The 22189-nt window shown below is 46.5% G+C and overlaps 1 protein-coding gene across 1 annotated transcript; it reads right to left on the bottom strand.

Annotated features, from left to right (window-relative positions):
• Positions 1 to 5801: 5801 nt before the first annotated feature.
• POLR1E (RNA polymerase I subunit E) lies at positions 5802 to 21453 on the bottom strand. The gene is made up of 12 exons (XM_030293788.1): positions 21278 to 21453; positions 20614 to 20717; positions 19331 to 19407; positions 17296 to 17381; positions 15023 to 15081; positions 14095 to 14239; positions 12164 to 12271; positions 11470 to 11566; positions 9400 to 9533; positions 8428 to 8509; positions 7622 to 7753; positions 5802 to 6296 (listed from the first exon to the last, which is right to left on the bottom strand). The coding sequence occupies exons 1-12, from the start codon at positions 21351 to 21353 to the stop codon at positions 6137 to 6139; spliced, it is 1260 nt and encodes a 419-aa protein (XP_030149648.1). The 5' UTR covers positions 21354 to 21453; the 3' UTR covers positions 5802 to 6136.
• Positions 21454 to 22189: the final 736 nt, after the last annotated feature.

The raw sequence follows: 22189 nt of genomic DNA, 5'->3' as shown, positions 1-22189 counted from the left end.
CTGCACATATTCTCTACTTCCTGATAAACTATAAACCCAAATACATTTTCCCCTCACATTTAACATATGTCATGCAAATAGAAAGTACTAAAATTTTGAATGAATCAAGTAACAAGCGGCAGAAAACAGTACAATATGGCTGGCAGCAACTGAATTTATCACTGCACTTAGAGAGGTAGCAAGTCTGGAAACGTGAGAACTCTATCCAGTGGTTGGAACATTTTGTCTACATATTGTCAGTTTCTATCGAAATCCCCAATTTACTATCATTATTTACCCATTGATCTTTCGGTCCTGCTGGATATATGTGTGTGTGTGTGTGTGTGTGTGTGTGTGTGTGTGTGTGAGCATGCCTGAGGGTGTACATGCCTGTGCAGAGGGGAGGAAGCAGAGTGGAGGAGAAAGATTATCATCAAAAACTGGCAGCAGCAGGGGCACCTGACTCAGTTGGTTACACGCCCAGCTCTTAGTTTCGGCTCAGGTCATCGTCTCAGTTTGTGAGTTTGAGTCCCGCATTGGGCTTCGTGCTGACGGTGTGGAGCCTGCTTGGAATTCTCTCTCTGTCCCTCTGTCTACCCCTCACCCCCCTCAAAATAAATAAACATTAAAACAACAACAACAACAACAACAACAACAACAACAACAACAACAGGCAGCAGCAACAGAGAAGCTCCTTCAGTGAAGACAGCTCAAAATCCACAGAAGCATCAAGTGTGTCCTCTACTGGCTGTCAAACACAAGGAGGGGGAGATTGAAGTCCTGCCGGGCAGTGGTTCCCACTCTACTGAGGACCGCAGAGCTTGTGAAAACCCAGGTGGGCCCCAAGCCCAGAGTTTCTGTGCCTGTAGGTTGGGGTGGGGCTCAGATTTTGCATTTCTGACAAGCTCCAGGATATGCTGATAGGGACCATGCTTTAAGGATCCTCCATGTAGATGAACCAATGAATCAAGGGGTTCAAGGTGCAAGGATCAGCCCCTTGTATATGATACAAGTGTTTTTAAGGCTAGAAAATTCATCTTTGATCAGATTAAGGCACACGGAGAAACAACATCATCTTGTGGTTTTTCCTTCTCACTTGTAATTCAGAAACCAAATTCTGTAGGGCAGACTGAAGAGCTACGGACAAGGGAGTCAGGAGACCTGGGTTCAAGTCCTGACTCTGTCACTAGTTAGCTAGGTAACCAAAGACCCTTCGATACCCTCTCAGGACATCACTGCACACATTAGAACCACAATTAGAACTCAACCTGATAAATCTCCAGGGTCAGGTCTTACATCCCATAATCTCACAATTTTAAAAACCTGTTAGCAATTTAGTTCCAAATCTAATTATCCCATCTCTATATAAAATGCTTAAAGATGCTGCAAATTGAAAACATGAGGAATAATTAACAGTTAAATTGGAGAAGAGCCCATAATAGTTGCAATTATGAAGACTGAAATTATGAAGACTAAACAGGTTTCACAAATAATAAGTGCTTAACAATATACCACGGAAATAGATTTTAAAAGATAGAGCAAAAATACTACAATTAAAACAACCAGCTCTCTTTCTGCAAACCGTCTAGAAAAAGCAGGACGTGTTACAGAATGAAAAAACTCACCAGTGAAGCAGGGCTGAGGGATGTCGTCCAAGGAGTAATCAGCCCCTCTTCCCCACACTGGGGCCTCCCCTCCGTCGCGGGACACTGCTTCTGGACCTCGCAGCTCACAGCTTTTTTTTTTTTTTTTTTTAATTTTTATTTTTGAGAGAGAGAGAGAGCACAAGTGGGGGAGGGACAGAGAGACAGAGGGGGACAGAGGATGCAAAGTGGATTCTGTGCTGACAGCAGAGAGCCTGATGCAGGGCTCGAAATCACGAGCTGTGAGATCATGACCTGAGCCAAAGTCAGACACTTAACCGACTGAGCCACCCAGGCGCCCAGCACAGTTCTTCTTAAAGAGAAAGGGCCACCTTCCCAAGATCGTGGCCATAAGAATGTGAGGATCAAATGACCTTCCCCTAGCTCATCAATGAGCCCAAGGAAAGCTGATCGCCAGGCCATGTGGGCCCAGTCGCAGGGTCCCCCCAGGGCCTGGCGCCCACTTTCCTGCCGCTCCGGGGCAGTTGCAACCATGCCCTCCGCGGGAGTCTGGCCTCTCCCCTTTCAGCACCACAAGCCCAAAAGTCATCCAGATGCCATCTCATCCTCCCCACCTCAGCCACTTGAACCAGCCGAGAGAGGAGACCCCACAGGCCCTCGATGGCAGCCCGCCTGCCACTGGGCCCGGAGTGACCCAGAACTCGAGGCCCCAGGTCTCACGGGGCACCCGTGGCTGCGGGGCTGACTGGGCGCCTGCTCGCCCGCCCCCTTATGCCCAGCTGACCCGGGTTAAAGTGAACCACACGGCATTAAGTCGCTAAGCCTGCCGGGGAGGTAGGTCATCCTCAAACACGTTATCCTCCCTCAACAGATGGGGAAATGACGCCACAGGAAGATTAAATAACCCACCGGCCTCACACAACCCGCCGCAGGTGGAGCACGAGGTGATCCCAGCCCGCGAGCTGGCTCAGGGGTCCAGAATGCTCCAGATAAAGCCCTCCCGGCGACGGGGAGGACTTGCACCGCAGAGCCAAGAAAGAAAGAAGCAGAGGGCCCCTGCTGAAAGCCACTCCAAGTGTCCCTCTTTTCCCGTGTGTCCCCAGAACACCGTGTAAGAGGATGCTTTTCAACCACAAGCATGAGAGGGGCCAGACTGTGAGTGTGGGTGCAGAGAAGACTCCTTCCTTCAATGAGTACTTACATATCTATTGGGGGCAAGTCACTGACACACAGAATGAACTGGACCATCCTCCAGTCAAGAGATGTCATCGAGTACGTAAATCACGTAAATACAAGTGGAGATTAGTACAGGCACAGCAGGGGGGCTGGTAGTGGTTGATGATGGGAGCTCACGTCCAGCTGTGGCTACAGTTGGGGATACAGGGGCAGGTGACCAGGCTATGAAGGGTGGGACAGTGACACCTGCAGGGGTGAGGAGGAGGGTATAGAAAGTGCCGGGAGATGACTCTGGCCTGCCCTGAAGACCTGGCTGAGGGGTGTGAGGGACCAAGGGCATGTCAAGTAGGGTTCAGGACTCAGGGCAGGAATGGCAGGTGGAAACCCTATCACCAAAGGCTTTAAGTGTGGGACTAAGGAGATTAAACTTCCCTCCTGGCCACAGTGCTCAGCACAGCGCCTTGCTCACAGTAGGCACTCATTACCATTAAGGAGCAAACGCTGGAAGGCAATTTCATTCATGGCAAATATACGACAACTGTAAAAGAATATTCCACAAAAATTGCCTTGATTCTTTTTAGGAGTTGATATCTGGCCAGGACTTTTTTTTAAGTTTATTTTTGAGAGAAAAAGAGCACAAGTGTGATGGGCAGAGAGGGAGGGAGACATAGAATCAGAAGCAGGCTCCAGGCTGCGAGCTGTCAGCACGGATCCTGACGCCGGTATTGAACTCACAAGCCGGGAGCTCATAACCTGAGCTGAAGTCAGATGCTCAACCGACTGAGCCACCCAGGCGCCCCTGATCAGCACAACTTCTAAATTTAGTTTAATGATCTAAAGTATTTGCTGGGGTGCCGGTGTGGCTCAGTCAGTTGGCATCCAACTCTTTTTTTTTTTTTTTAATTTTTTTTTAAAATTTTTTTTTAAAAATTTTTTTTTTCAACGTTTATTTATTTTTGGGACAGAGAGAGACAGAGCATGAACGGGGGAGGGGCAGAGAGAGAGGGAGACACAGAATTGGAAACAGGCTCCAGGCTCCGAGCCATCAGCCCAGAGCCCGATGCGGGGCTCGAACTCCCGGACCGTGAGATCGTGACCTGGCTGAAGTCGGACGCTTAACCGACTGCGCCACCCAGGCGCCCCAGCATCCAACTCTTGATATCGGCTCAGGTCATGATCCCAAAGATGGACTCTGCACTGAGCACGGAGCCTGCTTGAGATTCTCTCTCTCTCTCTCTCTCTCTTCTTCTTCTTCTTCTTCTTCTGCCCCTCTCCCCCACTTGTGAGCTCTCTAAAATAAAAACTAATACAAAATAAGAGGCACCTCAGTGGCTCAGTTGGTTGAGTGTCCAACCTTCAGCCAGGTCATGATCTTACCGGTCCTAAGTTTGAGCCCCACATTGGGCTTGCTGCTGTCCGCATAGAGCCTGCTTTGGATCCTCTGTCCCACCCCAACCCCGCCCTTCCCCCACCTGTGCTCTCAAAAATAAAGCATTAAAAAGGAAAGAATAGCACCCTGGGCTCAATTACAAATGGAGTGGAAAGAATAATTTCAAAAGTTCAAGAAGAAAAAAAAATCAATCTATTTCCCTCCCCCAAAGCTTTCACTTCTATAAATACATTCATCCAAATGGAGTGAAGACCATTCTTATGAAAACACTACCTGTCTGGAATTTGCAAGATAAACGACGTGCCCATCTTGCTTTCAAAGCACCAAAGCTCAAACAATGCTCTCCAGTAGCTTCTCTCTCAAGTAATACTCACTTATCCCCAAGGATTGTAACAGTAATACATGTATCTGGCAGAAAACTATGAAATTCCAGTCGACTCTTGAACAACATGGATTTGAACTTTGTGGATCCACTTACACGTAAATTTTTTCCCAATAAAGTACTGTGTGTTCCTAACATTTTCTTTTCTCTATCTTAAAGAATACAGTATGTAATACATATAATGTACAAAATACGTGTTGCTTATCATTAAGGCTTACAGTCAAGAGTAGGCCATTAGTCAAATTTTGGGGGTGTCAAAAATTACACATGGGAGGCACTTGGGTGGTTCAGCTGGTTACGCATCTGCCTCTTGATTTCGGCTTAGGCCATCATCTCACAGTTTGTGGGTCTGAGCCCCACATCGGGCTCTGCGTCGACAGTGTAGAGCCTGCTTGGAATTCTCTCTCTGCTTCCCTCTCTGCCCCTCTCCTGCTCGTGCACACGCTCTCTCTCAAAAATAAACTTAAAAAAAATTACACATGGATTTTTGACTGTGTGAGGGGTTGATGCCCCCTAACCCTGGATTATTCAAGGGTCAAATGCTCACAGAAAAAGGAAGCAAGATGGAGGCCAGCTTCTTGATCTTTTGGCTGTTAGTGCTGACAAGTAAAAGGGTGGAAACGCGGGGATTGAAAGCACTGGTGGCTGGACTCAGCATTGCAGTGTCGTCACTAGCCTCGGCAATCCAAGAAGCAGTCTGGGGCAGATGTGGCGTCTTGATGCCCGACTGGCAACCCCAGCTGTGCACTTTTTTTAAATGTTTATTTATTTGAGAGAGAGAATCCCAAACAGGCTCCATACCATCGCGGGGCTCGATCCCACAAACCGTCTTGATCTGAGCCCAGATCAAGAGTCAGATGGCCGACTGAGCCACTCAGGTGCCCCCCAGCCGTGTGTTCTTGAACTCAGCAGAGCCAGGGGCAATCTCCCGATTCCCACCTGTGCAGCCCTTTCACAATTTTATAGCATTCTATCCATGCATCAAATCCTCTTTTTAAAGAGGTCTAGAACCATTTGTTTTCCGTACTTCACTTTGATTCATCTCTCTCAAAAACGTGCTTTCAGAGCTGACCCCTGCCCTCTGTGGGCCCGAGCCAGGCAGAGTAACCGGCATTGTCAATCTCTTCCTCTGACCGGCTCCTCTGTTACGGCAGCCTCAAACTAAACTGGCCCCCTTCGGCAACCCCACGACACAGCTACTGGAAAAGCCGGAGGCCTCCTCTTCCAGCCCAGCTGGGCTGCGTGGCCCTTCCAGACTAGGCATCACAGCTCTCTTCACAGCCCTCTTTATTAACACTGATCCATTAGATCTGGCCTAGGGTTCAGCCTGTGAGATCTGTTGGCTTGGACTTCCCCAGGTCCCACCCTCCCACAGGAACCGCCTGCCATTGATAATCACAGCGACACCAGAGGGGAGAGGTGAAGTCCAACATGGTGATCACTTTATGTTTCCACCGAACACAAGCACGACTTGAGATGCTGCTTCTGGCTTCGTACCCACGCCAAAGCAAGGCTTCTTTTTCCTTCTCGTTTTAAAAATAAAAATCGAAATGAACACAAGTAGTGGCTCCGTGTGGCCAAAATGCTCCATCTGGAAAGCACCCTCTAGGTGATCCTCCTCCGCTTTGACTGGCGGTCCGAGGTCTGGGCTGGAGGCAGCGGGATGGACAGAGTGCCCAGTTTGTGATCCTCCTCCCCGCCAGCTGCCAGAGACACCCTTCTCTTAGAGATCTTCAGCCTCATGGCCCTCGCTATCTCCATCATCCTAAGGAGCAAACACACAGAACAAAAGGGAGGGAGTGTCCTCAGCAGGTCTGCCCTTGGCAGGGGGAGCAGCATTCACACTCCAGCCCGTGAAGACAGAATCCCCAACGGCCACCAGGAGCAGAGCAGAGAAGCAGACAAGATCTGCTCCAGAGCCATCAAAAAGACAAGGTAATGTAATGTAATGTATCTTATTTATTTGTAAAAGATTTTTATTTTTAAGTAACCCCTACACCCAACGTGGGGCTCAAACTTACAACTCCGAGGTCAAGAGCTGCACACTCCACTGAGCCAGCCAGGCGCCCCAAGACAATTTCATTTTAATGTGTTGCTATTAGCAAGTATCCATATAGGTGATGGAAAACCAGGTTATCTAGACACAATTAATAACTTTGTTTACTTCTGATAACCAGGATTGAGCACTTGCTACAATTTTGCTAGAACTTTACAGGCTCCGAGCATCTTGTTTCTCTTTTATTTTCCACCTCAATGCCTATTAGAATGCCTTTTGTGGACGGCCCTCAGGATAATCCCTCCAGGGACTGCTAGAAGAGCCCAGACAAGGGTATTCTCGCTGGCTCTCTTGGAACACCATCGGGGGCCTTGGATACCAGACGCTCTTAAATCACCCAAAGGCCAGCATATCCCACAGTTCAGGATCCTGGAAAGTTCTGCCTGCTTTGTCCGAATCCTTCCTAGCAAGGCTGGAAAAGGCCCAAGACCACAACTCTGCCAACTCTCCCAGGACCCTCCGAGCCTGTCCCTGCTCCTCAGCAAGGCTGTGGGGTCATAGAAGCCCCAGTGTGATATCCCTGACAAACGGTGGCCCCACCATGCCTGGCAGCCCCTTCAGTCCGACTCTGAGGACATTCTTTTTGCTAGGCTGATATTGGGTTCTCTTACAACTTCCACCCCTGGGCTCCACCCCTCAGGACCATACAGACCCCCTCTCCCCAGTGACAGCAATTCAGAGACTGCTGGGTTATACAGGGACAGAATGCTATGGGAAGGCTCAGGCTCGAAGCCTAACTATTCCCCCCCTCTTGGTCGTGTGACGCTGGGAGTCACTGACTTCTTTGAATGGAAGGTTCTCCCATTGGTTTTTAGGAAAATCACTGAGATCGTGACAGATTTAATACTGTGCGTAGAACAGACAAGGCACTTGGTAATGTCTTGGTTGTGCATCCATTTAATCACTCATTCGCTGACAACTGTCCTCTGGCCCGTATCAAATGTCCCCAGGTCCCTTGATGGTGCTTCCTGCTTTCCAGTAGTACTAGAAATACTAAGCACCCTACAGGGAGCTTATTACTCTGTTGCGCTCACCTTCTCTCGCTGAGCTTCAAGTCCCTCTGTAACAGTGTCAGGTCAATCTGGAAGTCGCTTATGTGCAAAGCCAGTATGATTACATACGCAGTGACCTTCGCCTTCATCGAATCTGAAATTAAGTTCCGTAGGCTACAAAACCAGTGGCAGTGAAGGAGAGACAGCGTTAAACTCTAAGATGATTATTCCAGAAGCGGAATAAAAACATCCAAGCCTGTTCTCATGCACACTCATTGTCCTCCCACCTTGGGGAGAAGAAATCTGAGCAACATTCCTTGTCCGGTCAAGGTACCCATGCCTTCATGCACAGTGGGGCGATGAGCCAATCCCAGTGTTCCCTCCGAGTGGGCCACAGCTACACTTTCCCCAGGCACAGTTAGGGCTTCTCAAGGACACAGACCCTCAGAGCGTGTCCCCACTGCTCAGCAGGGAGGCTGGGAAAACAGTCATCCCAAATGCAAAGGGCACTGGCCTGCCCTTTTCTGCAACACTGCCTTTCCATAGAACATTGGTTCTATGAGATATTAGGAAAGGTTCCTTGGAGAAGTGTATGAAGTGAAAGAAGTCTCCAGCTGCAGGACTTCCCAGAGCCTCTAACGTGAACTTCTCCAAGGGGGACAGAGCATGTAATACATAGCGTTTCCTCAACCGATTTGAGGAAGACCCTTGCAAAGGGCAGTGAGTGCTCTCCTCAGCAGTGTCCGTGGACATGGGATCCAACCCATGCGCTCGTCCCCACTCCCACTGCCCTCCCCAGCCCGCTTTCTCCTTTAGAGGCAGGAGCCCCAGAAGCCAATCCCCCTGACCTGCCGTTGTTGTAGGTCAAGCAGGTGAAGTGCTTCAGCAGTTTGGTGCTGATGATGTGGGGGACCCCAGGTCCCAGGGCACCTACAACACAAAGCTGAGTTTGAGCATGTTTCCAAACCCTCACACCACAGCATCTCCATGAGGAGATGCTGGCCAGCAGTTGGGCCACTGCAATGAATGGAGCCATGTGGTAAGAGAAGCAGGGCCCATGAAACAGAAGAGCCACTTCCCAATGAAAACTGCACATGCCCGAGAGACGTTTGTGATGGGGCAGAGACAGGGAGGAAAACCAGACTCCAATGAGGCCTAAAGATCTAGAATTCATAAGATGTTACAAAGCAAAATAGATAGTGGAGAAAGCCCAAGGAGAGGGAAAGGAGGAGAGACTGAAATGTGAAAATAAGAAGCAGGCAAATCCTGAAAACTATTACAGACTCTTGGGAGCTCAATCACAGTAACAAGATGGCATCACCTTGTGCCTAAAACCACAGGTGGGTTTCCAGCGCTGGGTGGATGTGGGGCATCCAGCATGGCCCTAGACTTGTGACACGTGTTACCAGCGGGAATGGACTCTCTTCCTTGTCAGTCAGAAATACGCGGACACACATAAACCTGCCATAAGCCGTCGTATGAACAAAGCCAGTTTTTCTCCCCAGAGAGCTCACGTTTGCCCAACAGTCCCTTAAAATTTTCATGATTTGACTGGATACTATACTTTGCCCCATGCAGACGAGAAGTAGTGGATGCCAGCTCTGAACAAAGGTACAACCCAGCCGATCCCCATTTTCAGAAGAGGAGAGAGCTGGGCCGGTCCTTTCAGTCTGCCGGCATGACTACAGGAACCTCACTTTTACACAGTCACAAATAAAGATCGAGACAATCATATCCATTTTCTTCTCTCATTACAGCTAGTCTAACAGACAAGTAACAGGCTAGAAATAACTAGAATAAAATGTCTATCATGGACTTACTTTTCCGCTTAATCACTTTTTGTGCTCGAAATTTGATGAGCGTGTCCAGAAACCATATGCATCGGGCCTGGCGGTCTCGGCTCTCCTCATCTGATGGCAAAGACTTCAACGCTTCTATGACAAAGGAGCAGTGGCTAAAACGGGGGAGGAGACAATGGAGGGATGCATGAGACCGGCTCTGTCAGGAGCCATTCATGCTGTCAATGAAAACAGCAGGCATCCTTCACAGCTGATACACACTCAACAGTTGAGGAAGGGCCGTCCTATCAACGCTCCTTATAACACAGTGAGCATGGTTTAGTGCCAAGGCAGTAAAGGACTAGACAGTAAATATTTGTGGTTTGTGGGCCATATGGTCTCTGTTCCATCTACTCAAAGCTGCCACTGCAAAAGCAGGCATTAATAATACATAAATGAATGACCATGGCTGTGTTCCAATAAAACTTTATTCACAGACAGCAGGCCAGACTTGGCACACAGGCCGTGGTCTGCCCCATCCTGATGTAGTGGTCTGGAGCACAGGCTCTTGAGTTAAAATGCCTGGTTTTGAACCCCCTCTCTGCCATTCAGTGGCCTGGGCAAGTTTCTGTACATCTTCTATACATCTCTGTACATCATCTCCACCTAAAAATTTAAGGCAATGATAGTAGCCTCAGAGTAGGGGCTTTCTGTGCATTAAATGAGATAATGCAAGTAAAGTGTCTAGAACAGTACTTGGCACATGTAAGAGCTCCATCTATGTTAGCTATTATTTTTATGTACTATTCTACCACTATGAGGATCCTGGACTCAGAGAGATAACGAAGCTCTTTAAGAAAGTGGCCTCGTTTTACAGATAGGAAAACTGAGGCTCAGCAGAGGGAAGATCACACAGATCACACCGTACCTTGGGCAGAGCTCAGGGACTTATTTCTTCAAACTCAGCCCAGAGCTCATTCCTGCACCTGCTGCTGAACCACAACTACATTAAGACAACCAAGAACCAGTAATAAACTTTTCTGGAAATGAATCTTTGGAGGGGAAAAAAAGAAAAAAAGCACTTTCAAAACTCAAGGAACTTGGGGCACTGGGTGGCTCAATCGTTTAAGCCTCTGACTCTTGATTTCAGCGCAGGTCATATCTCATGGCTCATGAGTTCAAGCCCTGCATCAGGCTCTGCACTGAAAGTGTAGAGCCTGCTTGGGAGTCTCATTCTCTCTCTCTGCCCTTCCCTCCCCTTAAAAAAATCGGGGAACCAACCTAGGGTTTGTAATTTTTTATTTTCTCAAGATAAAATTATTAAAAGGAAAAACTCAAGAGCAAAAAAATTCCACTATCATCAAAAAAAAAAAAAAAAAAAAAAAAGCTGCTTTTAAAGGCCCAAGGAGGGTGGAGAGATAATCTGAATTATTTAAAATATACAGTACTTATTTATTTTTTTTAAGTTTATTTATTTTGAGAGAGAGAGAGAGAGAGAGCGGGCAAGCATATGTGGCATGAGTTGGGGAGGGGCAGAGAGAGAGAGAGCATCCCAAGCAGGCTCTGTACTCCTGATTTGGGGCTCGAACTCATGAACTGTGAGATCATGACTTGAGCCGAGATTAAGTGTTGGCCGCTTAACCGACTGAGCCATCCAGGCACCCTTTAAAATATACAGTATTTAAATACATAAATTTAACTTTAAGTTAAAATGCTCACTCAGCACACCATCACTTCCACTGGCACCTACTCGCAGGCTCGCACGCGGGCCCCACCCCACTGGTGACAATCACTATCAGCATAACACTGGGGACATGGGCCAGCTCTAGTTCCAAGCCCCAGACCACAAGGCCCCACCACCCTCTGCCCAGCCACAGGCTCCAGGTACTCAGAGGCCACCTCTCTCTCCCTTGAATGCCACCCACAGCCTTGGGACAAGAAGCCTGAAGGCCCAAACATTTTCAAGAAAACACTGGCTAGTTCACGTTGAAATGCTGAAAAGACATACACCCTCACTGACTGACATCCCTAAAAGTCCACTTCACCTGACTACTGTCATGTTCTGACATCACTGCCCCAGACACTCCATCCACCCAGGGGGTTGAGGGGTACCTGTTCTCTTCGATCATCTTTAGGATTTCCTCTGATGAGACATTCCTGAAAGCTTCAGATGGGCTTTGAAGAGCTTCATACTCAGCAGGGGAGAGAACTAGTCACAGGTCAAGAACACAATCTGACCAAAATGGCAACATCCAACTGGCTAGCTCATCTCAGAGGGGCCTCGTTTTAGAGATGGGACAGCTGAGGCCCAGATGGGGGAAGATCACATAATACACTGGGGCTGAGCACAGGGTCTCGGTCCTTTAGACTCCCAGCCCAGAGCCCATTCCCTGCCTGGGCTTTTCTGCCTCCCCGGCTTATCACAAAGCTACCGCAGGCATTTTCCCTCTGACTAGATGCACGAGTAGGGAAATTCTATGCTCCAACCCTACCTTTTACAAATCAGTCTGTCTTAGACTTAAGGTACTAGTTGACTTAGAAGTCTTATCCTGACTACTGACAGAGAGTGACCTCAGCACTTTGCTGAGGAATGGGTTTGAATCTCAGGGGCGGAGGGCCAGTCCCAAAGCTAGTGAGGAAGCCTAGCTGACTACCCAGCGACAGCGCTGGAGCAAGCACAAAGGTCTGGATGTAGCTTCCGTGAGCATCACGGGACCACCAACACACCAGAGAGCCCGTCTGCCCACTCATGTATACACGTCCCAACCTGGGAAATAAAGCAGCGTTTCTACTGCAACAAGGATACGGTCTTCAAATTTATACACGTCTTCAGGCTTGACTGCATCAGCGTGGCAGGGAGGAAGGTACAGGGAGTCATCTTGCAGTTCATCACGGATGGCATCACTGACCAGAGCTTTTTAATAAAGGAAGAGATGGTGTCGGTATCATCCATTTGGCTGCAGGTTCCCCAATACACTATAACTTATGTCCTCAAGATCGTAACTGGTCCGGAAAACTCCTCATTGGAATGCTTCTGCCAATGTGGCCTGACTTCCCCATCAGGCTGACACCTCCAGCTATCATGACACAAACCTAACCAGGCACTGGAGAAGGTGCACACGGTGTGGTCCCCCTCAAGCGACTTGTAATATAGTTGGGAAAGGCAGGTGTACCAATAAATATTTACAATACAAGAGAAGCTAAAAGTGAGGGATATTCAAAAGAGTCTTTAATGGCTCTAGAAAACTTCCCCACATATTGTGAGTAAAAACAAAAAACCAGAATATAAAACTGAGAACTAGCCTACAAGGATAACCATTAAGAATTAAGTATGCATATAGACGTGGACAGATACGAATACAGGAAAATTATAATAGTTGGTCTGGAAAAATGATGAGAAACGGGTGAATTATTTTTCTTTTTAGACATCCTTTGATAGCTGACAGTAAACTCAACAAAAACATTAAAAATTTACTCATGTAAATGCAACAAAAACATTAAAAAATGTCCTCATGTGGGGCACCTGAGTGCTCAGTCGGTTAAGCGTCCGACTTCAGCTCAGCTCATGATGTCACGGTTCGTGAGTTCGAGCCCTGCGTCAGGCTCTGTGCTGACAGCTCAAAGCCTGGAGCGTGCTTCAGATTTTGTGTCTCTTTCTCTCTGCCTCTTTTTCTCTCTCTCAAAAATAAACATTAAAAAAATATTTTTTTAACTTACTAATCCTTTCAAATAAATGGAGAGACATATTTTTATGTTCCTGGATAAGAAAACATAATATTATAAAGATGATGATTCTCTCCATATTAATCTCAATTGCGTTTTGAGGGAATTTGACAAAATAATTAAGATCACCTGGGGAAAAAGCATGTTACTCTAATGTTTGCAAAAAATAAAAGGAAGGAGTAGGAGGAACTTGCCCTATCAGAAAATAAACCAGATGATGAGGCTACTGAAATCAAAACAGCCTCATGCTGCCACGGGAACAGAATGGACAATGGAACAGAACACAGACAGAATGTGCTAAAGTGAGAAGGAGGACTTTCTAAATCATCTTCTACAAGAAAAGGATGGAGTTGGGGACAGCTGGTTAATCATTTAGAAAATATAAAATTAGGTCTCTACCACATGCCAAAATAAGTCTTAAGCTTTAAATGTAAAAAGTAAAATTATGAAAGTACTGCAAGAAAACATAGGAAAATATTTATATGATCAGAGGGTTTGGAAAGATTTTCTCAAAATTACTAAAATCCCACTCTAATAGAAAAACCGCTCTTATGTAAACCTTCTCTTACGTTCTTATAATGCATTTAAGCAATAAATACATTTTTAAATAATACAATTAAATACTCAAGCTGCTGACGAATTTAGGAACAGAAAAAGGTCCACTGGCACCAAAGTGAAGCCCTGTCTCCAGAGGGTTAATCAGCACCAGCATCACCTTGGTCTTTTTCCCCAAAACCTCCCTGTGCCCAGAGCACCCTGCCAGCTGGAACTCTGGCACCAAGGACACGCAGACACACATCCATTCCCGTGCCTGTCTCCTCTACTTGGCTGGGAGCTCCCCAAGGGCAGATGTTTCTTACTACTTCCAGAGTCTGTTCCCAGGAAAGCACTCAGTGAGACGAAGGAATCCAGCCCGAATGCCCATTATTTCCATCTGTGGGGCAGGTAAAAGATCTCAAGAGAAGAGAAAGTCGTCTCTATGAGCAGACTCTTACCCGGGTCCCAGCTGCTTACCAGTCACACCCTTTGCATCAATAATATTCTCTGCGGCTTTAGCTACTGCACAATTCAGAGATTCATTGCCAACTCTGTTCATTCTTCTGGAATTCAAAGCCCGCTTCTGTTTGGTGGTTCCAAAGGCTTCAATGCAAGAATCCATCTGTGCAGGGACAAATGTGGTCTGTCTAGGGACAGGTTGGGCACTACTATTCCTGTGTGACTATGGGGAAACCGTCGGCCTTTCTGAGCCATGATTATTACCTCACTTGCAAATTGGGCTGAATCATATGTATCTATCTCCCAGGCTTCTTGTATTAACAGATCTGAAGTACTTGCTTCATAAACTGTCAGGGGGTATTTACAAATCAACAGTGTCTCCATTTGTAAAGTAAAAAGACCAGAATTAGGATTGGTAAATCTGTGGCATACAGCTTACTGTTTTCCAGCCCTGTACCCATAGCAGATGTTGCTAATCACTCATTCTTTCCCTCTGAGCCTGAAGACAGCCTCATACCCGCTCTCAACACTGCTCCAGGCAGTACTGAAGATTCAATCAATTGCCATCCTGGGGTGAGATGAGCTTTGCAGAAACCGCCTACCTTGAAAATCTTGAAGTTTACTTTTGTTTTAATGAGAAAGTTTCCAGGCTACAACCAGTATTTTCTGAAACTTGGATTAAATCCAAAACCAAGTATTATGCTACACCTATATCAGCCCAGAGAACCAGTTCCGCACACTGGCACAGAGCAGCGTATAGCTGTCCCACATGGAAGGATGGTTCTGTGAGGCCATGGAGGCCTCTGCAGGTGGCCTGGCCAGAGAACCACAGACTGAATGAGCTGGGAGCAGCCCTATGTTCGGCCAGCTCATTATACTGATGGGAAAACGCAAGGCCTAGAAGGAACGCATTTCGGGTCCCACAGCTCGGTTCTGTCACACTTACCTTTTCTCTAAAAGTTTTGGCCTCATTCTCTCGTGTTGAGTCACTCTCGACTGATTCATCTATCAAAACACAAAACAAACAAAAACAGAGAGGAAAAAAAAAGTGAGCTGTAAGGCCCACAGATTATAATAGTGTTTAATATTTATTTTAACAGCCAATCTCAGAAAAACAGATTTCTTTACTTCAGGATTTCTCAGAGTTTAATATAATGGATCCTGAAAACAATTAGTCTGTGGCTTTAGTACAGTCAGAGGATTTGGAGAATAAATTAAGAAGTCAAATGAGGGGGTCATCTGGTCCAACTGTTCATTTTACAAATAAGGAAAAATGAAGCCTCCAGATGAAATAATTTGCCCCAAGTCTGTTGACCAGGCAGTGGCCAAGATGGGATTAGAAACTAAGTCCTTGGTTCTTTCCAGTAAATAGTTTTGCCCTCCTTATAAAAGACCTAAAAGTAGGTAAGCATAAATGTGAGGTATGTGTTACTTACATAAAGCTCTCAAATCTCCCATAAAGTATTTATATATAAGGGGCAGTATGATCTAGTGGACACAGGAGCATAAGCTCTAGAGTGACCTTGCCCGAGTCTCAATTCCAGGTCATATATACATACACGACATGATATGGTACTTTATATAGACATAGATAGCAGCATTGTGTCCCTGCCAAGTTGGTTCACTTCTGTGCCAGTTTTGTCATTGATAAAACAACCAGAGGGTTATGTGAAGTAAATGATGTAGTGCACTGAAAGTGCTTAGAACAGTGCCTAGAACACAGGCACTTAATAAATGTTGCATGTGTGTGCATGCATGTGTATACACATACATACGTGTGTGTGTATGTGTATATATTTATATATACAATATATATTATGTGTGTGTGTATATATATATATGTGTATATATATATATATATATATATATATATATATACATACACACACTGTCCCAAATAAGCCATTATTTACACACTTTTTTACATGTAAAAACAAAAATTTGTTTAATCAGCAAATTAATGAACAATTTCCTTTGCCTCTTGGGAAGTCGGTAGAGCATTTGGAGGATAATCTAAATGCAGTTACATATGTTTGCAAAGCAAGGAATTCTTTTTTTTTTTTTTTAAGTTTGTTTGTTAATTTTTGAGAGAGAGAAAGAGAGAATCTCAAGCAGGATCTGCACTGTCAGCACAGAGCCCGATACAGGGCTCAATCTCATGAACTGTGAGATCATGACCTGAGCCAAAGTTGGACACTTAACCTACTGAGCCACCTAAGTGCCCACAAAGCAAGGAATTCTTAACCTATAGACTATGGATCCCTGAAATTCACAGATGGGTTTCAGGACTCAAATGCCCTTTACAACTGTATGCAAAATCTCATACATATTCTTGTATATTGTGTATGTTTCCAGGAGGTAAGTCCAGGTCCCTCAGATTCTCGAAAGCACTGGCACTGCTGCTCTGCGGGAATGAAGTTGGAACCACTGTCTCTGAAGGTATCTGGCAGATCCACCAAGACCCTAGCAATCCTTCCTCATCTCTACCCTCCTCACCATGGTTCACAGTATTTAAGATTTAGAGAACAGGAACCCCTTGAGTCTGACCCTCCAACCTTCTGGAAGATCCCACTCCAGTCTGGAGCATTCTGAGATGCCAAAGCAGAGAAACAGTACAAGTTCTCCCTCTGGATTAGGGTAAAAATGGATCTCCGCCAAATTAGAAAGCATAGAGGGGCACCTGGGTGGCTCAGTCGGTTAAGCATCTGACTCCTGATTTCAGCTCAGGTCATGGTATCACAGTTTGTCACGGAGCCCACTTGGGATTCTGTCTCTACCTCTCCCTTGTTCTCTCTCTCAAAATAAAAAAAAATAAAAATGAAAAGTTACTGTCCAACCCATAAGTAACTCCCATCACTTGCTAGAGACCCTAAAACCTCTACTCCAACCAGAACAGTTAAGAGTTTTAAAAAAGGCCTTTGAATGAAAAAAAATATTGGACATGCCCTCCAATATTCTGCTCTGATCATTGCTCAACTGACTTTAACTAAAATTATTTTCTGATCTCAAATCTGTAAACACTGAAGGGACAGGATCTGTGTCTGTTTTGCTACATCCCCAGCCCCTAACTTGTGCCTGGAACATAGTAGGTCATCAATAAATATTTGCAGAAAGGCACCCTTTTAAAAATACAAAATATGTTTTACAAATCGACAACTAACTCGTCCAGCAAACCTAAAATATACAGTGTTTTTGTGAGCCTTCATGACTGGGACCTACCTGAAAACAGTGGCTGCATGTTGAACAATTCAGCATCATACACCTCCATCTGGCCGGAGGTCTTGTTCAGGACTCCCACAAAGTGCCTGAATAAAGAAGGAGTAATACCAATGGTAATGGATTATTCAAAAGGTATTGTTTATACAACTTCCTTTTTCCTGCTTAAAAGTACTCAAGGGTCTTTCTGCCCCAATGCACTTGAGGAACACATCACTTGTTGCTGAGTAACCATGATCCCCAAGAGCAGCAATTCTTAGCATGAGAGGGAAAGGAGCGAAGGAAGGAGGGAATTCAAGAGGTGGTTCTGGAAGAAAAAAAAAATGCTACCAGGTGATTCTGGTAGCCAATCACACTTGTGCTCATTGTTATAGTGGGAAACTATTTGGAGATATAAAAATCTAGAATTACACTAGAATTTACTGCACATGTAAATTTTATGGAGGCAAAGACAAGTAAAACCTTGGTAATTATGGGGAGAAGACCAATCTGAACTAGAGAATCTTTGTAAGGGCATGATGTGGTGTTAATGGTTTTAAGTACATACACATTAATCTGACCTCTAGCAGGGTGGTTTGATGGGGGCTTTGAAGAGGCCTTTTTTGTGCTTCACAGTTGGACACTATCAGAGGAACACTGCCTGTGTTATGCCAGCGCCTGATGGTTACAGTCTGTTCGGGTGAACAATCTTCATTGCACCCGGGGAGAGAGCGGGGGTCAGTGAAGGACAGAGCTGCCCAGTCAGTTGATCAGTAGTAGAGCTGGATAGAAACCCTGGAGTCTTTGACACTACCAAATGCTTTTCTTGGAGTTAGTTCCAGGAAAAATTTCTGGCAAGCTTTGGCCTATTGATCACATATTCCCAATAAGTGGAGACGGCTGCCTTTTGGAAACAAGACAATTATAAAGGATACTGCAAATTAATGAGGTGGTCAAAACGTACTTTCAGTTACAAAATAAATAAGCCCTGGGAATGTAATGTACAGCATGGTGACTGTAGCTAATAATACTATATTGTATATTTAAAAGTTGTTGAGAATAAATCTTAAAAGTTCCGATCATAAGAAAAAAATTCTAACTATGTGTGGTAATGGATGACTATACTTACTGTGGTGACCATTGTGCAATATATACAAATATCTAATCATTATGCTATATACCAAAACTAATATGTTGTATTATATCTCAATTTTTTTAATTATTATTTTTAAGATTTTATTTTATTTTTTAAAAATGTTTATTTATTTAGTCTGGCCAGGGTTGGGGGGGGGGGCGGTTAGGGAGGGGCAGAGAGAGGGAGAGAGAGAATCCCAGGCAGGCTCTGCACTGTCAGCCCAGAGCCCAATGTGAGGCTCAATCCCCCGAACCTCAAGATCATGACCTGAGCCAAAATTAAGAGTTGGACACTTAACCAACTGAGCCACCCAAGCACCCCTAAGATTTTATTTTAAAGTAATCTCTAAAAAAATAAAAATAAAAAAAAAAATAAGAAAAGGGGCGCCTGGGTGGCTCAGTCGGTTAAGCGTCCGACTTCAGCTCAGGTCACGATCTCACGGTTCGTGAGTTCGAGCCCCGCGTCAGGCTCTGGGCTGATGGCTCAGAGCCTGGAGCCTGTTTCCAATTCTGTGTCTCCCTCTCTCTCTGCCCCTCCCCCATTCATGCTCTGTCTCTCCCTATCTCAAAAATAAATAAAACGTAAAAAAAAAAATTTTTAAATAAAGTAATCTCTATATTCAATGTGGGGCTCAAAATCACAACCCCGAGATCAAGAGTCACACATTCCACTGACTGAGCCAGCCAGGCACCCCTAAAAAATTGTAAATGAATGAGATTTGTTAGGAAATCCAACAAATGTAACTCGTTTTCCCTTCTCAGGCATGTCCACATGCTGCTGTGAGGACCTCTGGATCTGGGAACAAGGGACATGGTAAACCTCTCCAGATTTCCCCCACTGTCCCTAAAATAAAGAGCAAACACAGTAGTGCCAGGCTCACCACCACTATCCTCCTCCTCCCACTGTCCCTTCCCCTATCCCTACCTGCACAGAGTGTTGCATTTGAGGGCTCCAGTCCCAAAATTGTTTCCCACATAGGAAAGTCTGTCTGTTTCAGCTGCCTAAAATGTAAAGGGAAAAAAACATCACTACAACCAATATTGAAAGGTATTAAGCATCTTGTCTCCCTTTCCCACATTTGTAAAAGCTTTAGAATCCAGAACCAGTGGATTAGAAGCAGAGAGCCTCTGGGAGATGATCTAGTCCCACCGTCCAAGTGAATCTGGGTGTCCCTAGGAGAAAGGCAAGAGGACTTTTGAAAGGGAAGCCCCAGACAGTGCTGGCTTCTATGTGGTCTGAAAAGTTCTCAGGAGAATTGCACCACAGGACTCGGGAGAGAGGTCCTGGGGTCCCAGCGCTTAGAGACATGCTACAAAATGGTTCTGCCAGCAACCTCTGGGCCCAAAGTCCAAGCCCTTCCTGAGCTTCTTGGCCCACTTCTCCCAGGACTATTCCTTATATATTCACAGGACTATGGAAACAGCTGATTCATTCCTCAATCACAGTCAAGCTTTCCTGCTTCCCTGTTTGTCCTTGCCATCCTCTCCACTTGGAATACTAAACCTCAGCTGTCAAACCCTCCTCTACCCTTCAGAGCTCAGCTCCAATGCACTTTCTCCCGGGGAAGGCCTTCTGGCAAGCAGAGACTTCTCTGACTGAGCTCACTCTCCCTCCGCCAGGCTCTGAGCTTGTCTGCTTGTAGAAGTTACTGAACTCAAAACCAGTTCTCATCTCTCTACATCAGTGGTTCTCAACCAGGGGAAATCCTCTTCCGGGGATATCTGGGAATGTTTGATATTCTGACTGTCACAACTACAAGGTGCTACTGGTATCTAGTGGTTAGAGACCAGGGAAGCCGTTGAATGTCCTGCAATGCACAGGATGGGCCAACAACAAAGAATTATCTGGATCCAAATGTCAATGGTGCCAAGGTTGAAAAACTGTGCTCTAGAGTATGAGCTCCCTCAGAGTGGGGCCAGGTCCTACCTAGCTGTTTCCCTTGCAGCTTACAGCATAGGGCCATGTGGGTGTTCAACCAATGCTTGTCAAATGAATAAATCAATGAAAGGCCATCACTTCACCAAAAGTACATAACTGAATGGAGCCTGTCCCCACACCCCTGACCTGCTGGGACTCACAGGAGTTCTTCAAAGGCCCGTTTGCTATCCACCACCACCCCTTTCTCCTCCTGCTTTGTCCCACATCCACCCGCACTCAAGCGCCTCTAGGCCTGCAGAGTGGAGCCAATTGGCCACTGTAGCACTTACCAGGATTCGCTGACCTCTCTTCCTAGGGTTTGTGGAGTCATTGCTCTTGTACAAGGTAAAGCGCATGTTGCCTGGATTCTGCAGCTTCCCATTGGAGAACTGGACTGTAAGATTGCAGCCCGAGAATGAGATGGAAGTAGAGGGACCCACAGTGTATGCTGGGGACGACCTGGACTGTCCTTGGGAGGGAGCGACTGAAGGAACGGGGATGGTAAGGAAGCCCAGGTCCTGACCTAAAGGGGGGCTGAAGGAGGTCCTGGTCCAGTTGGGAAGAGATGGAGAAGTGAGGGCAGTGCTGGGGAAGGGCTGTGGTAGAAGGGAATAACTAGGGGAACAGAGCTGAGGAGACCTGGGCCAGAGCTAGAGAGAAAGGGGAATTTCTGCCCAATAGAGAGGAGGAGATGGGGCAGGTGAGTGGGGAGGAGACGACAGGTACAGCTTTGGAGAAGAGGGTGGCTGGGATATCCTCATCCAGAGGAAGTGGTGACAGAAAGATGGTGGGATGGCAGAGGAGCCCAGGCCAAGTCCCAAGTAGTGGAGGAGACTAAAGGGGGTCTCGGTCCAGCGGGGAAAGGGGCCCGACAGGGGCGGGAGGACAGTAGAGGCACCCAGACGGAAGGGGAGAGAGCTATGGGGAACTCCGCTCCGGCGCCGCAGTCTTTACCCAGTACTGCTCTGTGGCTGTCGTCGGGCTCCCCACAGTACAGCCACCTCGCACTCGACAACACCTCCGCCGCCATCTCGCCAGTCCGGTCGCCAAGGTTAGGCGTTTACACGAACACCCCCGGGCCGTGTTTGCCACTCCACATGCGACAGCAGGGGAACAGGACGGAAGAGGCGCGGCCTCACCCGCTCCGCCCCGCGCGTGCGGAGCCGGCGTGGCTCCTCCCCCCCCGGCACCGCCCCCTACTCGCTCTCCCCGGGAATGCAGAGGCGCCGTTCCCGCCCACTCTTCGCCCCGCCCCGGAGAGGCGGGACTTCTGCCCACTACAGGCACCAGTCCTCTTTGCTGAACTAGCGCTCTGCCTGCGCGTTGAGGCTTGTGTGGGACTAGGAATTACCAGAGCCGAAGGGCCAAAGAAGCTCCTGTAAGCGTGGACCCAAAGAAGGGCATTTTTGAAGGGCAAGAAGTCAGGTCGTCTCGTCTGTTATCCAAGTTGCTTTCTTTCAAGATTCCACAAACGAGGTCACTAATCGTCGCAATAGTTTTGGCAGCAGAAAGAACCTGTCGGAAAACACAGGTTGCATTTAGTTGCCATAGCCCTTTAGTCTCCTTCAACCCAGAACAGTCCCTCACTCTGACTATAAACTTTAAATTTTAAAGATTACAGACCAGTTATTTTGTAGAATGCCCCTCAATCTGAATTTTTCTAATGTTTCCAAGTGATTAGTTCCAGGTTATGCATCTTTGGCAGGATTATTACAGATACGATGCTGTTCTTCTCACTGTATTCTATTAAGTGGTACACAATTTCGATTTGTCTCATTACTGGTTATAGTAACTTTGACCACTTAAACCGCTTACAGGTTTCTCTGCTATAAAGGTATTCTTTTCCTTTTATAATTTCACTTTGTG

Source organism: Lynx canadensis, chromosome D4 (genome assembly GCF_007474595.2).
Source record: "Lynx canadensis isolate LIC74 chromosome D4, mLynCan4.pri.v2, whole genome shotgun sequence".
NCBI classification, from domain to species: Eukaryota; Metazoa; Chordata; class Mammalia; order Carnivora; family Felidae; genus Lynx; species Lynx canadensis.
Note: the sequence above shows the minus strand (reverse complement) of the source record. Positions and strands in the feature narration are given on the sequence as shown.